Source organism: Euprymna scolopes, chromosome 35, assembly GCF_053919585.1.
Source record: "Euprymna scolopes isolate OS-2025 chromosome 35, ASM5391958v1, whole genome shotgun sequence".
Taxonomy (NCBI): Eukaryota; Metazoa; Mollusca; class Cephalopoda; order Sepiida; family Sepiolidae; genus Euprymna; species Euprymna scolopes.
This window is the reverse complement of record NC_136516.1, coordinates 8730751-8754210: the sequence shown is the minus strand read 5'-3', so window position 1 is coordinate 8754210 and position 23460 is coordinate 8730751. Positions and strand designations below refer to the sequence as shown.

At 34.2% G+C, this 23460-nt stretch overlaps 1 protein-coding gene across 1 annotated transcript in view; it reads right to left on the bottom strand.

The window, feature by feature from the left end:
- Positions 1–1325: 1325 nt before the first annotated feature.
- Positions 1326–23460, bottom strand: part of LOC145259670 (bromodomain-containing protein 7-like) — a 34104-nt gene continuing 11969 nt past the window's right edge. Inside the window, exons 5-15 of the mRNA XM_080117329.1 lie at positions 22125–22306; positions 18844–18961; positions 16385–16457; positions 14421–14531; positions 11293–11428; positions 10077–10188; positions 6097–6180; positions 4442–4526; positions 3235–3393; positions 2367–2407; positions 1326–1983 (exon numbers count right to left, since the gene is read on the bottom strand). Coding sequence (XP_079973455.1) covers positions 1699–1983; positions 2367–2407; positions 3235–3393; positions 4442–4526; positions 6097–6180; positions 10077–10188; positions 11293–11428; positions 14421–14531; positions 16385–16457; positions 18844–18961; positions 22125–22306 — 1386 coding nt within the window. The 3' untranslated portion in view covers positions 1326–1698. The remainder of the gene's footprint in view (positions 1984–2366; positions 2408–3234; positions 3394–4441; positions 4527–6096; positions 6181–10076; positions 10189–11292; positions 11429–14420; positions 14532–16384; positions 16458–18843; positions 18962–22124; positions 22307–23460) is intronic.

Sequence of the window (23460 nt, the reverse complement as noted above, 5' to 3'; positions counted from 1 at the left end):
TCCTGATCTGAACTAGAACATGTACATCAAATCTGTTGCCAAGATTGCTGGAAAAATGATTTGATCATTTTATCGCTCTAGTACATATCTCACTGCCAATGCAATTCTCTATCTGTATAAAACCAAGTACATCCTAAAATGGAGTACTGTTGCCACATCTGGGCAGGAGCTGCTTGGTGCGCCCTATCTTACCTTGATAGAGTTCAAAAAAGGCTTCTAAACCTAGGTGATGCGCTTTTCTGTTCCCTGCAACTTCTTTCCCACAGAAGACACGTTACTAACCTATCTCTGCTCTATTGTTATTTTCATGGCTCCAATCTATGACCCCCCCCCCCCACTTGCAAAACTTTCACAAAAAACGACCCTGGTGTCTAACTCTGTCCCGTGGGGAGGCATTCTAAATAGGTACAACCACCATCAACAATTTCCCCCACTTTCTGTCTGTCTAAATCTAAACGCAGATTCCCTGCACAAAGCTTCTTTCCTACAACTCCCTGCCTGTGGAACACTCTTCCACTGGACTGCGTCCCAGCTGACTACAATATGGTAGCCTTCAAGTTCAATGTAAACAAGTTCTGACTGAACTGTTCCCTTAAATAATCCAAATTCAACCCAATCTACACTAATGATTACTACCCTACCACTCTACATTCATTAACCCGTATCGTCCAGTGGCCTTTTGGTCTTGATAAGTGGCAACTCCCTTGCAAAAAAAAAAAAAAAATCCTACCAGGAAGGAATTATTTATCATGAGCTTGTCTTAGAAGTCATTCACGAGACATCTAACTTTTATTGCTGTTTTGCTTATGTTGGCTGCCAGGATCAGATTGCCATTAACTCATCCCCTCCATGTCTTAATGTCTTAAGCAGCTTACCACATTGCTTTGAGCCACAAACCAATGATTTTTTTAAAATTTGATTTTTTTTCTGAATTAATGAAACTTTTCTTTTTGCAAAAATTCTGGATGATTTCTAACAACAAATGAAGAAAGAAAGAAAGAAACAAATAAAAATTGAGTCATTGAAAAAATTGTTATTAGATTTTATTGACAAGACGATACAAACTCATTGGAGAAAAAGAAAGTTTTGAGATGTGAAAGATTAAATACTGACCAATTCAAAAAAATGTTTGACGATGAAGAATGAATTTTTAATGGGATAATGAAGCATGAAGTAAAAGATTTTTTTTTCAGAAATGAAGGAAAATGAAAATTACATTAATTGAATTAAAAATTCAAATGACCTTGGACCTATAAATTCTATTTACAAGAACAAATGAAAAACGATTGAAAAATGAATTAAAAAAAAAAAAAAAAAAAATTTCGTTTTTTTTTTTTTTTTTCTCCCCTTTTTTTTATAAGTCGATGAAGATCTCAATGGAGTTTTTAAAATTTTTGTAAGCATTTTCATTGAATAATTTTCATTCTGCTCAACAGTGGATTGCAAACTTTCGATTTCATCTTTTAACATGAAACGTTTTCTAAATGATAACTTCTTTGTTTTTTTTTAATTTTAAAAATAATTAAACATTAAAATAAAAGGGTGAGTTTCAAATTATTAAACCAACATTTCATTTTGTTGTTGCCTAAAGTAATAACAGGAAGCCCCCATGGTGCTTTGCTGATCAACTACAAATGAAAAAACAATATTTGGTTGAGCAAGACCCCCCCCCCCCCTGTTTTTAATCTTGCCAATATTTCAAGCCGTCAAATTTTGTTCAACGTTCGCTTTTATATCGTTTGTCGATTCACCTGCTTTACTTAACGGATCTTGTTCGAGGAAATCATTGAGTTCTTGCTCTAAATCCATTGGCAACGGATTTCCTTCTGTCGTGCCGATTGCTGGTAAAATTGAAGAATTGGTCACATCGATGTCGCTCATGTTGTAAGCGCTGGAAATCAAATCATCGCCTTCCATTGGTTGTGAACTGATCCCCATCGCATTGCGTATGGCTCGGATGCTGATAACATTGCCTGGATTTGCCTAGAAGAAAAAACAGTGGATGTCAGTTTTGGTTGTATGCTCTGACGAATTTCAAGCACTTGTACCCAAAACAAGCAGCTAAATCCCACCCCTACACAGTAGAGATCCCTAGATGTAAGAGAGCTTTCTACTCAAGTAGTTTCTTCCCCAGAACTGCTAGACTTTGGAATTCCCTTCCGGGTTCCTGCTTCCCCAAGTGTATTGACAAGCAGAAGTTCAAGTGTAATGAGAACAGACATCTTGCTGCAACTCCCTACATAGTACCCTGTAGCTTAAATCCCTGATAGTAGCTCCCTACATCAAAGTAGCAATGTGCCTTGTTTGGGGTGAAAATATAAAAAAGAATCCTGTTTATTATTTGGATGGATTCATACAACACTCACCTGTTTGGCTAACTCTCGTAATTCTTGAGTGACTTTATTTGCTGCAAAAATGGTTGAAAAAGAAAGAGAATCAAATTATTTAAAGATTTTTTTTTTAAATCTGTTCTTAAGGTTCATTATCCAATTAAAATTTTCTGGATGTCTATAAAAAAGCAGATTTTAACATTTGTGACAAAAGTTTTCCCAAAAGTCCGTTTTACTCCATCTGACATTCTCAGACGGCACGAAGCGAAATAATAGAAGATCATTTGGATCGTTCTAACTACTATTCTCATCTTGAATAAACTTTAAAAAAAATCTGAACCTTTTAGCTGAACTTTTGACATTTTTATATTAAACTTAGAAACTCTATCAGGCATGACTGGGTAGAAATTTTACTTTGTTATTTTATCCTTAGTCCTGTGTGGGATGAACAAAAGTAATGTTAAAAGAGAAACAAAAAAAAAAAAAAAAAAAAAAGCTTGGTAGACAACAACAAAAAAACCAACAAGAATAATATTGCATCCATATGAAACATGATATTAGGAGGAGGATGAGTAATACTGAAAGGGTCATTATCGGAAACTACTGTACTAAATGGTTTTTCTCAATGTCTAGAGAATGTATAAAATGAACGAAGAGTTTAGTAACAAAAATGCCATTTCAAACTGAAATGTGACGGACAGAGATTCTATCCAGAAATATTCAAACTTATCTAAAATAAGAAAGTTAGTGGTCAATTGAAGATTTTTTTTTTAAATAATTGCAATATTAAAACAATTTTTTTTCCACAAAATTAGGAAATGATTTCTTAAAGTGACTTTTTTTTCCCACAAAAGTTCAGTAAAATTCAAAATTATCTTCAATCCTGCAATTTGACCAGACATACCAAGTATTGTTTCTTTTTGTGAAGGTCCTGGAACAAATGCTAAATGGACAGGAGGTTTAGCACTTAATCGATCATGTTGTGTGGAATGAAGGTCTTGGATTAATCCAGCCGTATAGTCGAGTTTTTGCTGTAATTCCTTCTCTTTTGTGATTTCTTTCTCTGCAAAAAAGAAAAAAAAAAAATTATATTTATGCAAAAAAAAAAACCCCCAGAAAAAACTCAGAATAATACAAATTATCATTTGTCATCTAACTACAATTCTCATCTTGATTAATCTTTTAAAACTTATGAACCTTCTAGCTGAACTTTGACATTTTTATATTGAACTTGGAAATCTGGACAACACTTTGATCTGAACTCTTTATTTAATCTAAAAGGGATGACTTTTTTGATTCTGTCAAGCATGACGAGGTAGAAATTAATTTATTTTTATTTATTGTCTGTAGTAAAGATTGAACCGTTAACCTTCAGAAAATTATCGCTTAGAAATGATTATGTACATTTTTAACCGTTATACAACTGTTTTATGTTCACGTGAACAATTCTAGAATGAAATTTGGGAATCTTAACTCCAATCTTATCAAACTGTGCTGTATTATTATTTTTTTTTGTACCCTTATTCATATTTCAATTTTCTTATTAATGTTCTAATTTACTATTTCTAATTGATTCCCAGAAAGGCACTGTCATATACGCTGTTTCTTTATGACATTCGACTCACCACTGTTTTTCTGCATATAAGTTTTACTTTGAAAAGGGCGAATGCTTTCTGACCACATGGCTGAAATGTTGTGAAAAAAAAGTCCAAATAAAAATAAATTCAGTTTAACACTGTTTTCACATTTTTCTTTTTGCAAATGTCAAATTTTTTCCTCAAATTTAGCATTTCCTATTTTTATGAAGTTACAAATGTTTATATATTTGCACGTATAGAATTCACTCCTAAACTGATTAACTGATAATTATAAATTTTTGTAAAACAACTACTAGGTGTAATAGGTGGTAAAGTGAACTGTATTTAGTTTCATGCAAGGGATTAAAAGTGGGTGGAAGTCCGATGTGAAAATTCAGATACCTATTAAAATTTTACAGAAATTATAGGTATTAGATAATATAAATAAAGATAATCCGGACTTAAATTCTATGAGAGAGTGTTAGGAAGTGAAAACCATGAAATGCTCAAAAAGATAAAAAAATGATAACTTACCAAAATAATCGAGGAATGAGAAATCCATTCCAAGGTCGGTAGACAATGATTTCAAATAATTGAAATCCACATTCAATGTTTCCTTCTAAAAAGAAGAGATCAAACTTGGGATTAGAGTAATAAATTGTTCAGAATTCGATAGAGTTAATCAACAAGAAAAAAACTGATTATTTGTTTGGTGTATCTCTGTCATTTCTCCTATGCAAAAAAATATCATTTTACGATATTACTTCTGATGATGCTTTCTTCATTAACCCAAATTAATTTAGTGAATCTCCACTGTTTTATATAATAGTTCTACTTTTTATTGAACACTATCATATATATCTACTATTATATAAAAATCACTTTGTGTGTGTGTGTGTGTGAGTTCCTCATAGGTTCCGAAATGGCTGAGCCTATCTTTTGTCAAATTTCACACAAAGCTAATTTATATGTCTGGCAGCATTTTTAGAATAACTTTTCTCTCTTATAGATAAAAAAGAATAATTTTTACAGGGGAATGTTTTACGTTACACCGGCCAAGGAAGATAATAAAATCTTAGAAAATGATTTCTTAAAAAAACAAAAATTATCATAATCTGGAGATACAGCTTAGTGGTAGAACATTTGATTACAGATCGAATGATCTTCCTGTTCAAGCCTGGATGTATCTCACCATTTTATTTTAATTTTTTCTTATTAATGAGTTCAATTTACAATAAAAGAAGAAGAGGCACCATTTAAAATCGCTGCAAATCATTTCTTTGTTTGCATATTTTAAAACTAAACATTAATCAGAAATGACTTTTCCAGGGCATTCATCGTCAAGCCCAAATATCAGCTGACAGAATATTGTAAAGAAACACAGATGGAATTCGATGAACGACATTATCATTATTATTTTTAATCTTTTTTGCGAATTAATCCATTGGGCAAATTATTCCTCATAATATATAATAAATCAATCGAGGATTGAATCTATAATTCATACGCAATCTGCATAAATCAAAATATCATGTTTAAGCGTATTGTATAACCTGGCAATGCCAGGTTGCCAGCTAGTATATATATTAGTGAAATACTAACTGAATTGTGTCAACATTTTTTTTATTGGGGAAGTGGTATTTTCCACTGGAGAGCCACGAATTTAACAGCTGTCCAGTTTCTAAACAGCTTCATAGTAAATAGCTAATAATCCCAGTTTTCTATTTAAAAATTTAAATTAAGGTTCCTTGTTTTATTATATAGTTGAATTTCCTCTTGTAATTGTTATTTTCCAGCAGTAAGTTAGCTTATGCAAGTGTTAAGTCTGTGATATGTTACACTCAGTATCCACAGGAATTTAAATGGCATTTTTTATTTTATCATTTTTTTTTTTATAAAATGCTGAAAGCTTCTTTAAACATATAATGTAATCTAACAGAAAAAAGAGAAATTAAATTTTACAAAGATGATCTAGTTAACATTTATGTACAGAAAACACATCTACTGCTTCACTAATAAGTTGGTCAGCTTTCTGCTGACCAAGTGACCTCACAGAAGAACAAAAGTAAAAAAAGATTTAAAAAAAAAATAAAAAGTCTGAAACAATTTTCATATTGTTTAAGATAAATTATGAAAGATATGAAAAAAAGTAAAATAAACAAACAACAAAAAAAACAAAAAACACGGACCTTTGAACCGGAATCAACTGCAGCCATTGCTTGGTCCAACTCTGCAGCAGCTTCAGCTTGTTTCTTAGTTTCTTCTTTTCGACGCTAACAAAAGAAAAGGGAAACAAAGTTTTAATTGAAGATACATCTTTAAACTGACATCAAATGTAGAACAGTTAAGGTAGCATGATTAATTGACAGGGAAAGACCAAGGAAAACATGGGAGGAAGTGAACTTGCCTACACGTAGGTTTATTTGGAAGTCAATTTCTAAAAATAGTTCTACACTTTTCAGCATGTAAAACTGATGTTAAGTTGATGATGATTACAGGATAGCCCTGTCTCTGAATGATACTGTGGATATCATAATGGTTGTCTCTGAACACATAATCCATACTCTGGGCAAAGCACGTGAAGCTAGGGTGGTAGCACTTGATATATCTAAAGTCCTTGACAAAGTCTGGCATGATAGTTTTTTCATAAAAATGGAATCATATGGTATTACTGGATGAATATTTATTGTGATTAGATCTTTCCTAACCAAAAGAAAAATACAGGTTGACTTCAATGGCCATACATTCACACAATTTGACATTAATGTCGGGGAAGGGGAACATTTATTGTGCCTGATATTCATAAAAGGCAATCTTGATGCAATTGCATCTGAGATGGGAACATTTACTGATGACACTACGCTCTATTCTAAACATGTAAGTAAAATGAATGTACATATATCTTAAGCAATGCCTGAATTCTTAAAAATGATTTCCAGTCTTGGGTTACAAATGGTTGGTAATATTTAATGCTACTAAGACAAAGCTATTTTTCTTCAACAATTATAAGAGACCTTTCAATGACTGATTGCCATGGCTATTAGCACCATACCCCAGAGTCAAACATTCAAACTACATGACCTAACAATGACAGATCACATGATCAAATGAATTGGCACAAATACATAAAAGATATTACCAAGGCTATTGCAAAGGAGGGGAGATTACTCAACTGGGTAAGAAAACTACTCACACCGGGCAGTATCCTATTCTACAAAGCCATCATCCACCTACGCATGATGTTTTGTTGTCACATTTGAGCTTATGCACAAACCACTAGACTCTCCCTCTTGGACAGGAAGAACAAAAAAGAGTTTCTAATTTAATAGGCCCCACATTGTCCACCAAACTCCAGCCCCTGTCCCATCACTGCAATGTTTTTTTTTATTTTTATTTAAAAAAATTTTTTTAAATTACATTTTCACCCCAAACAAGGCAAATTGCCACTTTGGTGTAGGGTGCTACTATCAGGGACAACAACTACCGGGGTACTATGTAGGGATTTGGGCAGTAAGATTTTGGTTCACGTTACACTTGAACTTCTGCACGTCAGTACTGTTGGGGAAGCAGGGACCTGGAATGGAATTCCAAAGTCTGGCGGTTCTGGGGAAGAAACTATTGGAGTAGAAAGATCTTTTACATCTAGGGATCTCTACAGTCTGGGGTGGGATTTAGCAGCCTGTCAGGTTTGTCGAGGGTGCTCACGTCGTGGGGGCACAAGTGATTGCAGTTCATCAGTGCATTCACCACTAAAATACTTGTAGAACAGGTAGAGGGATGCAACATTTCGTCGATGGGACAGAGGCTGAAGCTTAGATGCCAGTTCAGGGCCTATCATGCTTGCGACTCTTTTGAACCCTGTCAAAGAGCGAGAGATTAGTAGCAGATGCACCAGCCCAAATGTGACAGCAATACTCCATACATGGGCGAATGGTGGCCTTATAGAGGTACAGGATACTTTCGGGTGTTAGTAGTTTTCTAGCACCGTTGAGAGAGCCTACCTTCTTTGCAGCGGCCCTGGCAATGCTTTTAATGTAATTGTTCCAACTCATGTTTCCTGTGAACGTTAGGCCAAGGAGTTTGAAAGATGTACTCTCAGATAAAGAGTCGTTGGCCATTGCTATAGGTGGTAGAGAGGGTTTCTTGTAATTATTGAATGAAACTAGTTTAGTCTTGGTGGCATTGAACGTAACCATCCATTTTGTCCTCATTCCACTACAGATTGGAAGTCTTCCTCTAGTGTTTCTGCCATTTCTTTAGAAATGTGTTCATTCTTCTTCCTGTCGTGCCTGTTATAGAGTGTGGTGTCATCAGCATACATACCCATTTCAGAGGCAATTTTGTCGGGGAGGTTATTTATGAATATCAGGAACAAAAGAGGTCCAAGGATAGACCCCTGGGGCACTCCCGCATTTATATCATATTGTTTAGATGTATGACCGTTGAGGACAACCTGGATTTTTCTCTTATCTAAGAAGGATTTAATTATGTTAAGTATTCTACCAGTGATACTGTATGATCTAATTTTCCTGAGGAGACCCTCATGCCATACCCTGTCAAAAGCCTTAGATATATCTAGAGCTACCGCTCTGCCCTCCCCCACTTTGTCCAGTGAATGGTATATACATTCAGAGATTACAGTTAGGATGTCTGCTGTGGAACGGGCTTGTCTAAATCCATATTGTTGGTCAGTCAGAAGTTTAGAATCTGTAAGGTGATAGACTAGAGCATGGTTAATTAAGGTCTCAAATATTTTGGCAAAAAGTGGGAGGAGGCTAATGGGGCGATAATTTGATGGGTCAGTCCTTTCACCAGAATTCCTGAATACTGGTACAACAGAAGCAGTTTTCCAACAGCCCGGAAAGCAAGCTTCATTAAGGCATTTGTTGTAGAGTTTGGAGAGAACTGGAGCTACTTTGGCTGAGCCTTTTTTTAATAGCACTGCTAGGATGAGATCGGGTCCACATGCTTTTGAAGTGTCAAGGTTTTTTATGATAGCATGCACCTGAGCAGGGGTGATTTTCAGATCGTCTAGCGTGGCGTCTGCCCGCATAGGAAAGTCAGGTAGGGGGTGGTTGGAAGGGTCCAGTGTGGAGTTTGAGGCAAACCGACTGGCAAGCATGTTAACCTTCTCGGTTGCTGAGGAGACAACGTCGTGATTGTTGGTTAGTGGGGGAATTGTTGATTGCCCATTATTTACTACACTGTTGTAGATTTTCCAGAAGTCTCGAGTTCCTAGTTTTTGTGCTTCGATGCATTTTTTAGTGGTTTCCGTAAATTCTCTCTTAGCTGTTGCTATTTCTTTCTTAACGTTATTTCTAGCTTCTATATACTTCAGTCTGTTTGAACTGGACTTATGTTGGTTAAATCTGTGGTATGCATGCTGCTTTTGAGCAATGGCTGTTGCGCAAGTCAAAGTAAACCATTGGGGAGAGTGGGGCTTACTATAAAATTTCCGCATGAGAACATGCGCTTCGATTGCAGTTTTGAACCAGTCAGTGGTCTCGTTTGCACACTGTTCAGCAGGGAGAGAAAAAATATTTCCCCATGGGGCGTCTCTGATAAGATCTCTGATGGCTTCCCAGTCAGCCTTTTTATAATATCTCGTTGTTTTGAGCACTGGCTCTTCAGTTTTGGGTCTAGAGTTTAGGGCGATTTCAACCATTATCACTGCATGATCAGCGTTCCCGAGTGGGCTGTCGGCCTTCGTTGCATGTTGCACATCTGTGCTTATTTTACAAGAACTTCAATGAAATGTGCTCCAACAAACTTGTTGCTCTGGTCTTCCCTCAATGTGAATGCACCCAACCAACCCAATAATCAGCTGAATTCCACTGTGGGAGTTTCCAAATGCTACAAGCCTTTCTATTCTCATAGCTTCTTTCCTCATACTGCTAGTCTTTGGAATTCCCTTCCTGTTTCCCTAACTTTATCCATATGCAGAAATTTAAATGTAATGCAAACAAACATCTCACTGCAGAACTCTCCACTTAGGGGTGTCCCCCCAAAATTTGGCTCCTATATCTCAGTAGCCCTTTATGTCTTGGTAGACAATGTGAGTTGTTTGGGGTTAATTAAAAGTTACAAAAAAAAAATAAAATAAATAAAAATTCAAAGACAGCTAATCTTCTAACATTTTATAAAAACTAGAAATGGAAAAAAATGTCACCTGATCAATTTGCCATTGTACTTTGCTGTGTTCACCATTCGTAAGCGCATCCAGCATATTATCAACCATTTTGATGGTAGCATCACCGGTTGATTCAGCAAATGACATTATACTACAAAGAAGGAAAATAAAAGACACAATATTTTCAAAGATTTCCATGTTATTTAACATTTAAGGAAGAAAAACTATAGCAAAGGGACTTAAAAGTTTATAAGCAAACATTGTTAAACATAATATGCCTTTATAAACATAAGAAATAGTGTATGCAGATGAACCAATGTGTTAACATTGAAACATTGGTTGATGCCAGGGTTCTACAGACAAATTTATCTTTAGTTGACCGTTTCTTAAATATTTTTGTTTACTAACGAAATGGAAAAGTTACTTGCCAAACTCACATAATTTCTAGAATATGACATTGTCATTACGTGAGGAATACGTTTATCAAAGATTTTTGTGTATTTTTAACTGTAATTTTATGCACTGAATTTTAGGTTTAGACTTGACGGTATGAACATTTTAATTTCTTCAGATGTTTTTTTTTTTAATAGCCTTCGTAAAAAAGAAAAAAAAAAGAAAAAAAGAGTATATTGTTCTATTAAACTTTTATTGTTTAAATAATTTGACTTTACTCGTTTTATTAAAAAAATGTAAAGATTCAGTAGTAAGCTTTCAGAGATTGTGGGTGAAAAAAAAAAAAAACACAATCGCCAAAAGATAAGCGTTTTATTATTTCTAGTCGCCACTTGCAAATCACTTGCGACTGTTTCACTGGCAACGTTAAGCCCTGGATCTGCGCAGACAGTTTCTAATGTTATCTATAAAAGCTCCATCTTGTAGTGAGCAATTTAGGAAAAATATCGGTTTTAAGTTCATGTTATCAATATATTTAAACTTTATATTAGCTATAATCACAACTACCATCATTATTTATTCTATTTTAATTTGAAAATTCATAAACTTACATATCTTTTAAGACATTTTTAGTTGTGCAAGAAGAATAAGCTGCTGATTATAAGGGGGGGGGTCAGGAGAAAGAAGACAGAAATTGTAAAGGGTGTTTACAATGGCCAAAGTGGATTTCACTAGGCGACCCCTAGTCACTTTCAAACATTATCACCACGGAAAAAATGAGCGTTTGATAAGGAAGACGATTTTTATAATCTTGTAATGATTTTAAAAAGGGTAGAAAAGAAGGGCATGTATCACGTTTTACCTTTTAGCGTACTGCACCCCAGTTTCATCGCCGTATGCATTCATCAACATGTCCGATTCGTCCTTGGTGATGTTGGCAAAAGAGGAATCAAATGATGGTGCGTAACTGCTGTATGGACCGTAATTGAGGTAGGAGACTGCAAGAGGGTGGGAGGAATACAAAACAGAGAAAGATAAATATCAGGGCTCTATGGACAAATTTATCTTTAGTTGACCTTTCACAACTAAATATTTTCGTTTACTAGCCAAATAGAAAAGTTACCAGCCAAACCCACATGATTTTTAGAATATGACATCTTCGTTCTGTGACAAGTATGTACATCAAAACATTTTTCTGTATTGTTTTAATAAGTGTAATTCTAAATATGCAATAGATTTTATGTTGATACTTGAAGCTATAAACATTCTGATTTCTTCAGATATCTTTTTTAAACAGCTTTTGATAAAAAATAGTATATTGTTCTATTAAACTTTTATTGTTTAAATAATTTTACTTTGTTCATTTTATAAAAAAAAAAAATTGAAAAAATATTTTTCACTCAGTAGCGAGCTTTGGAAAATTGTCAGTGAAAGATGAGAACAATAGTCTGATCAAAACAATATAGTTTATACCTGTTCCTTGAGCAATGTTAATACAGAACCTGGATATGTCAATTTCCATATTTACCTAGCTTCTATCACTTTATAGCTAATATAAAAAATATTTGTGAAATTATGTGGGAAAAAATTATGCTTTTGTATTTGCATGAGAGAGTAACTATGAAGATATAATGTATAGTTTTTATTAACAAAAAAATAAGAAATTGTATTTTTAGGCCAAAATAATTTGCTTTGAACTATTATTACTAATACTACACAGTTTGCATCTTCTGTTCCCAACTGCTATGGTTCGATGCCTTCTTGTCATGTTACCGTTAGTGTTGATGGCTGTTCTCCAGGCATTACTATCATTGATAGGACGCTCTGTGATGTTTAGAGTGTGGAGATCAACCTTGATGTTGTCCAGCCATTACTTTTTTGGCTAGCTGTAATATTTGCCTCTGACATCAAAGGACAACGTTCTGTGTTGCCAAATGTTGTCATGCATTCTCTTCACATGTCAAGACCATCTCAATCTTCCACATCTCAGGATAACCTATAAAGTGATGCCAAGATGTTCATTCAGATCGGCCATGTGCAGCTTGTCCATAATTTTTAAAGAGCAGGTCTTTATTTATCTCTCTTTCTGTTAAATAAAGTGTTAAGGATGGATTCAAAAGAAAGACGGATAAATAAAGATCTGGTCATCATCAACAGTGACAACTGATGATGATATGAACAGGCTTGTGAGAAATGACAATGCAATGGTCAGAACTAATGTCAAATAACCTTTTATGCCTACCTTTATTTGTGAATTATCAAAATGAAAAAAGCCCCCAAAACTCTGCTTTGATAAATTTCTAGGACTGACCTTCACTCTAACCTTAAAATGAAAGACTTACATCAAATCTGTTGGCAAGGTCGAATGAGAAAAACGGATCATTCTACGCACCAAAAAGTATGTTAGCCCTGATGCAATTCTTTACTTATATAAGAGTCAAATATGTCCTAAGATAGAATACTGTTGCCACATATGGAGAGATATCACTCACAACATCCTTTCTTGCCATGACAGAATACAAAACCAACTTTAAAATCCACCTGCCATTCATTAATCCTTATCAAGGCATAAAGGCGACTTGAGCATAAACAGTGATTTCTTTCATAAAAAATATAATTATTTAACGTTTTTATTTATGCGATCATGTTAATTTCTTTAAATTCATAAAACATGTATACAATTAAAAAATATCCTTGAAACTTTAGTACTGACATTATAAAAACTACTTCCTTAGTAATGTGTACTCTGCTTATTCTTTTTTGGTCAATCAATTACGTTTCTAATTTGTGTACAAACTGACAAACTTTAAAAACATAATTTTTTCTTTGCTACAAACTTGGATTATAGTCAGCTAACATACTTCCTAATTTTCGGTGTCACACTATTAGAAGCAGTGACAAGGCAAATCAGTTCCTTCACTTTTTTTCTCTCATGCCTATAAATTATTTCTTTTGATTTCAATTTTATTTTTATACTTTCATAAACATATATTTATTATATAAATTTAAATAAAAAACTTACTTACAAAATTTAAGAAAAAATTATTTTATAATTTCATAAACTTTCTTATAAAATGTTAAAAATAAAAATATTTTTTTTTTAAATTTTGATATTAAAAGTGCAAATAAAGACTAATTGTGTTATTTTTATCTTTTTATAATTTTGTTAATTTTTATTGTATACTTTTCAATAATGTCCTTTTCTTATATTTCAATAAATTGCTTCAAAATAGAAATACTGAAGAACTATAAAAGTGAAGGAACTGATTTACCTTGTCAATGCTTCCAGTAGCGCTATGCTGGAAATTAAGTATGTTAGCTGTCTATAACCCATACTTGTAAACAACTGGTAAAACTCAAACTTCTATGACTTTTGCTAGTATATTCTTTTCCAACCAAAAATTGAAAAATCATTTTTGAATTTTCAACACATCTCAATTGAGGATAACCTAGGAAAAGTTAGGCTGAAGAAAACTTGGAATGGCTCAGTTTGGCCTTTTCACTAGGAGCAAATTGTAGTATCTGTTCTGACACTACACTTCATCTTTTCTGTCCTTGATCAGTGAATGAAAAATTCTTCTAAACTAAGGCAATTTAAATATTTTTCCTATAGTGCCCCTTCTTGGGGAGCTGGATTTTCCTCACATTAAAAACTGACCTTGTGTTTAACTTTTTCCTTGTCGGGAAGCAAGTAAACAAGGACTGAAACATTTCGCACATGAAAACCAACGTAGATGATAGAAAATCATTTTGTGCGCTACGCCAACATGCCATCCTCATCTGATGTGAAGACATACTAAATGACAAAAAAGAATTAAATATTAAAAAAAAATTTTTCTTAGCCACAAATTTTATTTAGCTAAAAAGAGATGCTTTTGTTTTAGCTGTTTTTAATGAGTTTTGATCGAGAGATTTTGCAGAAACTTTTCTTTAGCAATGGAAAGAAAATAGTTTTTTGATTTGTTTGCAAAAGTAAAAATGAAAACTTACCAGGAGAAATTTTATTACGTTTGTCTTCCTTAAAGCTCGATAAAACTCCAGTTCCGCTTGTCAGTTTGTTGGCCATTGCTCCAAGGTTGATCACCTTTTCAGTCTCGCTCACTGTTTTCAGTGGGCACAGGATAAAGAAGATAAAAACTGATGTAATAATTGTTAATTCAAGTCATAGAAATTTGTGATGTCACAACAAATGTGACATCATAAGGAGAAAATGTGTTGCATGGAGAGAAATGATATGAGAATGATAAGATGAATGTGTAATGTGAGTCTTTAAAAGAAACTTAGATCTGATTTCAGAGAAAGATTAAATCTGGATAATATAAAGAGATATGTGCAGAACAGGAGACTTCAATGATATGGCCATGTTGAAAGAATGGATGAAAGTTTTTGGATTAGTAGATGTAGGACAGTTGAGTTAAAATGTTCACTTCACAGGTTAAAGCCAAGGAAAATATAGGATGAAGTGCTAAGGATGGATTTTAAAAAAAGAGGGATAAATAAAGACATGCCCAGAGATAAATTAGTTGTGTTTTTATAAATAAATTTTATATAAATAAACAAGAATGATACACAGCATAATCACACTGACACACCATTTCTCATTAGATCACTAAAGTTAAGCAATATTGAGCCTGGTCAATATCAAATGGATGACCTGATATTGTGTAGCGGAGGACAAGTCATTCATATAATGGGGACAACAATGAGATATTTATAATAGAGGATGATACACTGCAACAACTATGACGGTGACGATGACAATTCTTGTTACACATAGGTGATGAACATTCATTATTGAAAGAGGGATACCGTTAACATTATTGAGGAGAGAGACGTGAAATTCAGTTCTTTTTAACACCAAGGAGAAATACATTACTTATGATGGTGGGGACAGTTAAAACTTTGGAAGAGAACTTCGTACAAAGTTCTTTTACAAGATGACGGAACAGTGTGATGTATAAATAACTGAAACACACATTACCCTTCATTTTTGAAAGACGACAAATGAAGACAAAGGTTTACAAAATATATGATGATCTTTATTCCATCCGGATGAGATGATCATGGTCAGGAATTCAATTACCTTTAGATTTCTACATTTTCTTGTTTCCCTTTCTGGTCACTTCTAAAAGAGCTTCCACTAACTCAATTCTCCTCGCTGACTCCCAACATCAACTCTGACTGATCTGTCTCTACTGCTCTCTGAATATATTGGAAATATCCTTTCTTTGTGACGTCAGAGATATACTCCAGCCACGTGAAGGTTTTCTCACATGGATTTTACATATCACATGCATCGAACATGTTCCGGCAAAACAAAGACATTCCTTAATTTACATTGTCCGATATCTGACCTCACTAGTTGTATCATTATTTCTAAACACAATAAACAATGCTCTACATTCCTAAAATCTTATCTAAATATTAAAATATATTCACTTTTAACTTTTGAATACTCGGTTCGATTCTAATCTTTTCCTTTTAACAAATATCATTTTCAACTTATCTACATTTTTATTTTAATTACTGGAATGTGTCTCCTTCCATGTAACACTGATCATTTATCAATACCAGGTGCTGTATGTAGGTCAACCTTTCCCTGCAAGAACTGCTAAAACTTAACAGTGTCATTTCTCCTGATGGAGATATATACAAGCGACTTGGAATCACTTGTGAATTTGATATTCCCATGAAACTTTCTCTGAAGAAGGAAGCTGGTTCAACCCGCCTAGGGTAAGTGCTGGTACAGGGGTAAACAAGAATGAATATTTCAATTCAGAAGACAATTTACATCATGATTTCAATTTTGTTGTGTAAAAATTAGTCTTTATTTCTTTGCCATTTTCCTATGTCAATGAGTTTCACTGTAAAACAGACATTAAATTGATGATGATGGTCAAACTGGCATCAAGAAAGCAATAAAAAAGGTTTGAGAAAATCGGATGAAAACCTACCTCTGCCATCATTGTCAGGATTCAGAACTGTTAAAGACGTACTACCATCTTTTCGTCGTCTTAAAAATGCAAACTAAAAAAAAAAAGAGAGAAGAAATAGGAGAAAAAGTACCACCCAAACTCAACCAAATGTCAGTCACCCCCTACTTCAAAGTGGCACTGTGCCTTGTTTGGGGTGAAAATGGAATAAAAAAAACAAAAAGTTTTAAGTATTTTTTTTTTTTTTTTACTTGATTGGAAAGTTAATTATTAAATAATAAAAAAAACAGTTAAATATTTTAAAAATAAAATTATTTCCTTTCATATGTTTTTTTTTTTACAAAAGAGTTACCACTTATCAAGACCTAGAGGCTACTTGAGGATAAGGGTTAATGAGTGTACAGTAGTCAATGGGACAATATCGTAGTAATCGTTAGTAATGGATATTTGATAAATTGGATTACTTAAGGGGACTGCTCATAAAGAACTTGTTTACATTGGACTTGAAGGCGACCATACTGTAGTCAGCTGGAAAGCAGGGAAATGGAAGAGAGTTCCACAGCCATGCAGTTCTAAGAAAGAAGATTTGTTCATGGAATCTACATTTAGGTTTAGGCACAGGTAAAGAGTGGGGAAAATTATTGATAGTGGTTTCAGCTAGACAAGTGTTTTTCGTGAAAGTTTGGTGAGGGGGGGCATAGATTGGAGCGCAGACGAGCATTTGCCATGAAAATAACAATAAAGCAGAAACAGGCTCACAATGTCTCTCTGTGGAAAAGAGGTTGAAGGGAGAAAAAAAGGGCATCCCCCCATTAGTGTACAAAGTCTATTTTGAACTCTGACAAGGCAGGATAAGGTGCTTCTAGCAGCTCCTGCCCGGATGTGGCAACAGTACTCTATCCTTGGACATACTTGGCTCTTATACAAGTAAAGAATTGCATCAGCAGTGAGATATCTACTGTCTCTATCACCATTTTTCCAGCAATCTTGGCAACAGATTTGATGTACATGTTCCATTTCAGATCAAGAGTAAAGGTCAAGCTCAGAAGCTTGTCAAAACATGGCACCTTCCCAAGACGAAAACCATTCATTTCAATTGATACCAGACGAGAATCAAAGCATTGATGAGATAAAGATAGAAGCTTGGCTTTAGATGCATTAAAATTAACCAGCCACCTCTTTCCCCATTGTACCACGTGCTCAAGATCAGAGAGAACTTTACGGACTTGGATGTGTTGCCGTAGATAGTAGTGTCGTCAACATAAGTGTCTATGAATGATCTTAGGATGTGATTTGAGAGATCATTGATGTAGATTAGGAAGAGAATTAGGCCCCGGATGGATCTCTGACGGACTCCAGCATTAATACTGTGAGCTTCTGATTTCTGCCCATCAACCACTATTCTTATGAATCTATCGTAGAGAAATGATTTAATAATTGAGAAAACATTTCCTGCTATACCATAGCTGGAGATCTTGTGGAGTAGAACTTTGCCATACCCTATCAAAGGCCTTTGATAAGCCAAGAGCAATTGCTCTAAAATGGAAGCCTCTGTCAAGAGATTCACTAATTCTATGAAATATAACTGTTAGCACATCTGCTGTAGATCTAGCAGAATGAAAATTATTGTATGTCAATAAGGAGGTTATTTTTGCAGAGGTTGTTGACTACTTCTCTATTTAACAGATTCCAGTAACTTACTCATGACGCACAGGAGACTTATTGATCTGTACTGAGAGGGAGATAACCGATTACCTGAATTCTTTAATACGGGGCATATTGATGAGGTTTTCAGGGTGTTGAGAAACAACCCATTTTTGCATTAATCAATAACAAATCAAAATAGCTTTTTGTGCATAAACGATTGTGAGCATTTGAATTTTGAAAGTGGTGAACAGAAAATAATTTTTAGCTTGAATCAAATTTTAAAGGTCAAAGTTCAATATTATGGTTCATTTTGACTTCTAAAACAAACAAAAAAAAAAAAAACATGAATTTTCACATTTATTCCAGTCATAACAAAATCCAAATAGAAAAACTTGTGAAAAATTTCACATACACATTGTGTTCTTCCTTTTTTTTTTGTTGTAATAGGAACAAATGTAAAAATTTGTTTTCTGACAATAATTTGGATACATTGGTTTAGTTTTATGCTGAAAGGAACAATTCTGGAAGAAAATGCAGAAATCTCGAGGTAAAAGAGTGGAGGAAAATGACATGATCTCTCTTCCAAAAGAAATTGGATGATAATCACTAAAATGAATCTTAAACAATGGGATTTGAATGGAAGCTTGGAGACTGGAATTGCAGGCTGCCAAAAAATGTTAGACTCCCAACCAAGGGAAATAAGACAATAAAATGAATAATAAAGATTTTGTTTTGGAGCACAAACCATAATACTGAGCTTAACATACAGTCTTAAACTTTAACGTAATGAAAAGTTGTTTCAGGTGATGGACAATGATCTAAGTGCAACTAACCTGAGCCTTTGGTTCCCTCAGCGTCAACATCTCGGCTGCTTCTTTGGCGGCTTCTTGAGCTTGCGCCAAAATCTCATCAGGTGTCATATTGTCAGGAATTGCTTCAAATCGACTCAAGCTAAAATAATATAAAAAATAAGGAAAAAAAAAAGTCTAAATTCCGTCTTTCGTTTAATGATGGAAATGTTAGTTTAAACTTAAAACAAATTGATTTAAATTTTTTGCACTACCTCCGGTGACATTCTAGATTATTTTTAATTAAAAACATATTTCCCTTACCGTGAATAATCTATTTAGCCAAGTTCCAATCTCTGTCCCATCACACCAATGCTGCATCCCTATGTCCGTTTACAAATACTTTAATGGAATGTGCTCTGATGAACTTGTTGCAATTATGCTCCCTCGATGTAATACTCCAACTTGAAGATATTATCAAGGCGGCTGCAAAGAGGATGGGCTCTCTCTACCATGCTAGAAAATTACTCCCACCTGACAGTATCCTATATCTCTACAAAGCCAACATTCACCCATGCATGGAATATTGTTGAGCTGATCTATCTACCAGTAGTCTCTCCCTTTTAACAGGGTAAAAAAAAAAATCTCTAACTTAATAAATCCCTCACTATCAACCAAACTCCAACTTCTGTCCCATCACCAAAATATTGCATCCCTGTGCCTGTTTTACAAGTACATTAATGGAATGTGCTCTGAAAAACTTGTTGCACTTATGCTCTCTCAACATGAATACTACCCACTAACCGACAAGCAGCAAAATCTCATTGGTTTCATGGTAGAGGTCCACAGATGCTGAAAAGCTTTTTACCCTAATAGTTTCTTCTCTCAAACTACTAGACTTTGGAATTCCTTTCCTTATCCAAGTTTTCCTAAAAAATGCCTTGTTTTTGGTGAATAAAAGTAAAAAGAAAAGATTTTGGAATTTCCTCCCTGTTTCTTGCTTCCCTGATTATACTAACATGCAAACATTTAAATGTAATGTGAACAGACATTTTGTTGTTCAACTCCCTACATAGTTCCTTTGTAGATATGGTCCTAAATAGTCTCATAGCTCCTTAAATCCAAGTAGCAATATGCATTGTTTGGGATGAATAAGGAAAGGAGCAAAAATATATTAAGACTGGTGATGTTATCTTGCCATCATGCATATTTTTCTTCTGTATATGAATATTTCGATGGTGAGAAGAAGGACAAATAGCATAAATAAAGGGTGACTGATAAGAGAGATGGTGGGAGGAAGTGAATGACAAATAATTAAAAGAGAAAGAGGAGAGAGATGAACAAAAGGGAAGGGAACAAAGAGTAAGGGGGAGAGGGAAGAGAGAGAGAGAGAGAGAAAGAGGGGAGAGGAAAAGAAACAGAAGAGGAGAGGGAAGAGAGAGAGAGAGAGAGGGAATGGAAGAGAGGAGAGTCTATTATAATATCACAAAAGAACTTCATAAATTTTTCCAATCCAAATGATATCAATCTCTCCATCTCTATTAATTATTTACAACATCATTCTATTCCTTCCATCATTCGTTTTCTATTTGCACCATCCTTCCTTCAACTACCTCAAATAGTACAGTTCGCACTTGTTGCAAGATCCATTCCCTTCAAATATCTCTCCTTGTCAGGTGCATTCATTTGATCACCCATGCCTTTCACTGACACTCAGGTGACTACATCTGCGAAGTCCTTGACCCAGCAGCAGCATCACCATCAGGTTAGAAAAAATGTTGCAGTGGCCAACTCAAAACCTGGTTTAGGATGGTAAAGTAGGATACTGAAATGATTCTAGGCCCTCATCTTTACAGGATCTGTTGCTGGAACTGCAAATGGCTTGCACTCATAATGGAAGCAATCTTGGATTACCGCGTTCAGTGTTCAAGGCATGGTGAACTTGTTGGAAAAAGCTGGCTCAACCAATCTAGGGTGAATACCGCAATCATGACTATGTGCATGGTGACAAGCAAGCATGATAACAACATCCAAGTTTTAATAGTATATAGATGTTTAATAATAGGCTAATAAAAAGGCAAAATAAATTTGATTATTATATTATAGAATAACATACTCAGGAAAATATGACAAACAAAAATAATAAATTTTATGAAATGCATCATATTGACATTACATTAATGTATAAAGAAAGCAAGATATTTAGCATAATGATTAGAGTGCTTGCTAATAAGCTAGAAAACTGAATATCAATTCTCAGTTGAGTCATACAAAAAGAAAGAATATGGTACTTACATTACACACGCGCATTATAAGGCGAGATTAAGGGTAAAATATGGCACTTTCCCTTAAAACTAAACATAACACCCTATAAAAAGAGAATGTTTGGGTCTCCCTAGATTATGACTGAGCTATTTATTTTTTTTTTTTACATATTTTTTTAAATGTGCTTGATATTTATTGTTTATCTGGCATGAGTAATGTTGTTAGAATGGACAACGACAATAGCTTAAAAAATATATGTAGGCTCAAGACTAATTTGGATTTTTATGGGTAAAGAAAGCCCTCCCCCCCTCTTCCCCAAAGTGAACATTCCTAAGTTTACTTTATGCTTATTTCACCAAACCCTTTTAAAAATATTCAAAGGTTTCTCTTTTGCACGCGTCATCATTTAAACCTCCATTAAAATCGCAGCCACTGCATCATCGTCACTTAGATCAACAGCAAAAAAAAAAACAAAAACAAAAAAGATTATTTGTATTCTTTAGACTACCGTTTTCATCTTGAGTATTTCGGTCAATGTAACCTCCAACCTTCTTCAGGTGTATTTTGTCAAACTCAGGAATATTTCTCTCAAATTTGCAGGGACTTGTGGCATAGTGGATAAAGTACTTGGTAATTCAGTTGTAATTTACTTTTCTGGAGGTTTGAAGGTTCAATCTTCAGTGCAGGCAACACTCAAAATATAATTGAAAATTACTCAGGACATCTACCCCATCATGGTTAACAGAATAAGAGCATGCTACCCCTGTTGATTAAATATAGGGTGCTGTTAAAAATTTGTTTTGGAGGCTATATTGACAGAAAAGTTGTGAAAATAACACAAAATGATAGTAGTTCGAAGCATCCAAATGATATGAATAATCAATACTCATCCCAAAATTCAGAAACATAAAAAAAAAAAAACTGACAATGAAGACAAAAATTAATTTTTTTAAAGATGCATTCATTAAATCTGTTCATCTATCGATAAAAATGTGATTTCAAACACAAGCATGAAATGCTATTTTAACTGAAGCATAAAAATTTGAAAAAATTGAACTTGCCAAGTTTTTTGTTTCTTTTGTTTTTTTTCCTTTGATGTCTGTTGATCATCGCTGACGGGATCAAAATTCTCATCCGACAAAAGACTGACCTCGTTCGCTTCATTCTCTTCGGTCAAACCGAGTTCTTCCATTGTTACTTTCTCCATAAAACTGAGAGTTCGTTTCATCATGAGTAAATTTTCCTACAAAACAAAAGAATTTTTTTTAATGCAGAATTTATTAAAATCTTTCAGTGTTAAATGATTCCTGTAAATTTCTGAGAATTCCAAACAATAAAAAATTTCATCTTTGCAAATTTTAATCACAATTTTAGAAAAATAAACATTCATATTTCGATCAGGATGATGATGACGACAATGTTTTGGCATTAAAGGTGCTATGAGTGTCCTGGACTCTAGGATGGGCAACGTAGTCTTATGCCTGCTCTCCATACGGCCCGATCCATAAGGTTGATACTAGTGTTGGGATGATTGATCAGAATCAAGAAAATCAGAACTTTTGGGGATATCGGAATCAGTAAAAAATTTTTTTACCTATTGATGCCAAAAACGATATTTTTAATTGTTTTCTTTTTTTAAATTTCTTTTAAAAATTCAATTTTCCATTGCTGGCAGTAATGATAAAACAATAAATATTTATTGATTTTAAACTATCAGTAAAACCAAAACTCTAGAGATCAGCACCCTACACAAGTGTATTTTTACGTTTGCAAAAATATGCACATATTACATATTTACAGTAATTCAAAAATTAGAAAAAAATAAAAAATAAAACAAAAAACAAAACAACTCTTTAACTAAAAATTTAGAGATTTTAAAAGAATCAGAATTAGTGATTGCATCAGAATTGATAAGTGCATCAGAATCAAGAAAAATACTGGAATTGTCCCCTCACTAATTGATACCAATCATGTTTCAAGCAGAAAGTTCACTTCATATGCACTCAATCCAGGTTTTTCTTGAACTTCCATGCATCCTTATGCTTAGGGTATCTATGTGTGTTATGGAGTTGATATAGGAAGTGGCACACTATACATGGCCAAATAACCTGAGATGCTGAGCATGTATGGCATCCAAAATGCCATCAAAACCAATCTTCTGATAGTGCATAACTGAAGGGATTCTCTCCTCTAGTTTGCTGCCACAGTCATTATACTGAAGCCGTTACAAGTCAAAAACATTTGGGGTTCATGTTTCACTGCCATGCAAGATGGTGGAGTGAACATTGGCCAAAACATCTACCCCAAATCCGGAAAGAAATTTGACTAGATGTAAGGATTAACAGCAGCTTCCTAAACCTTGCAAGCAGTGATAACACATTTGCAAACACAGTCAGC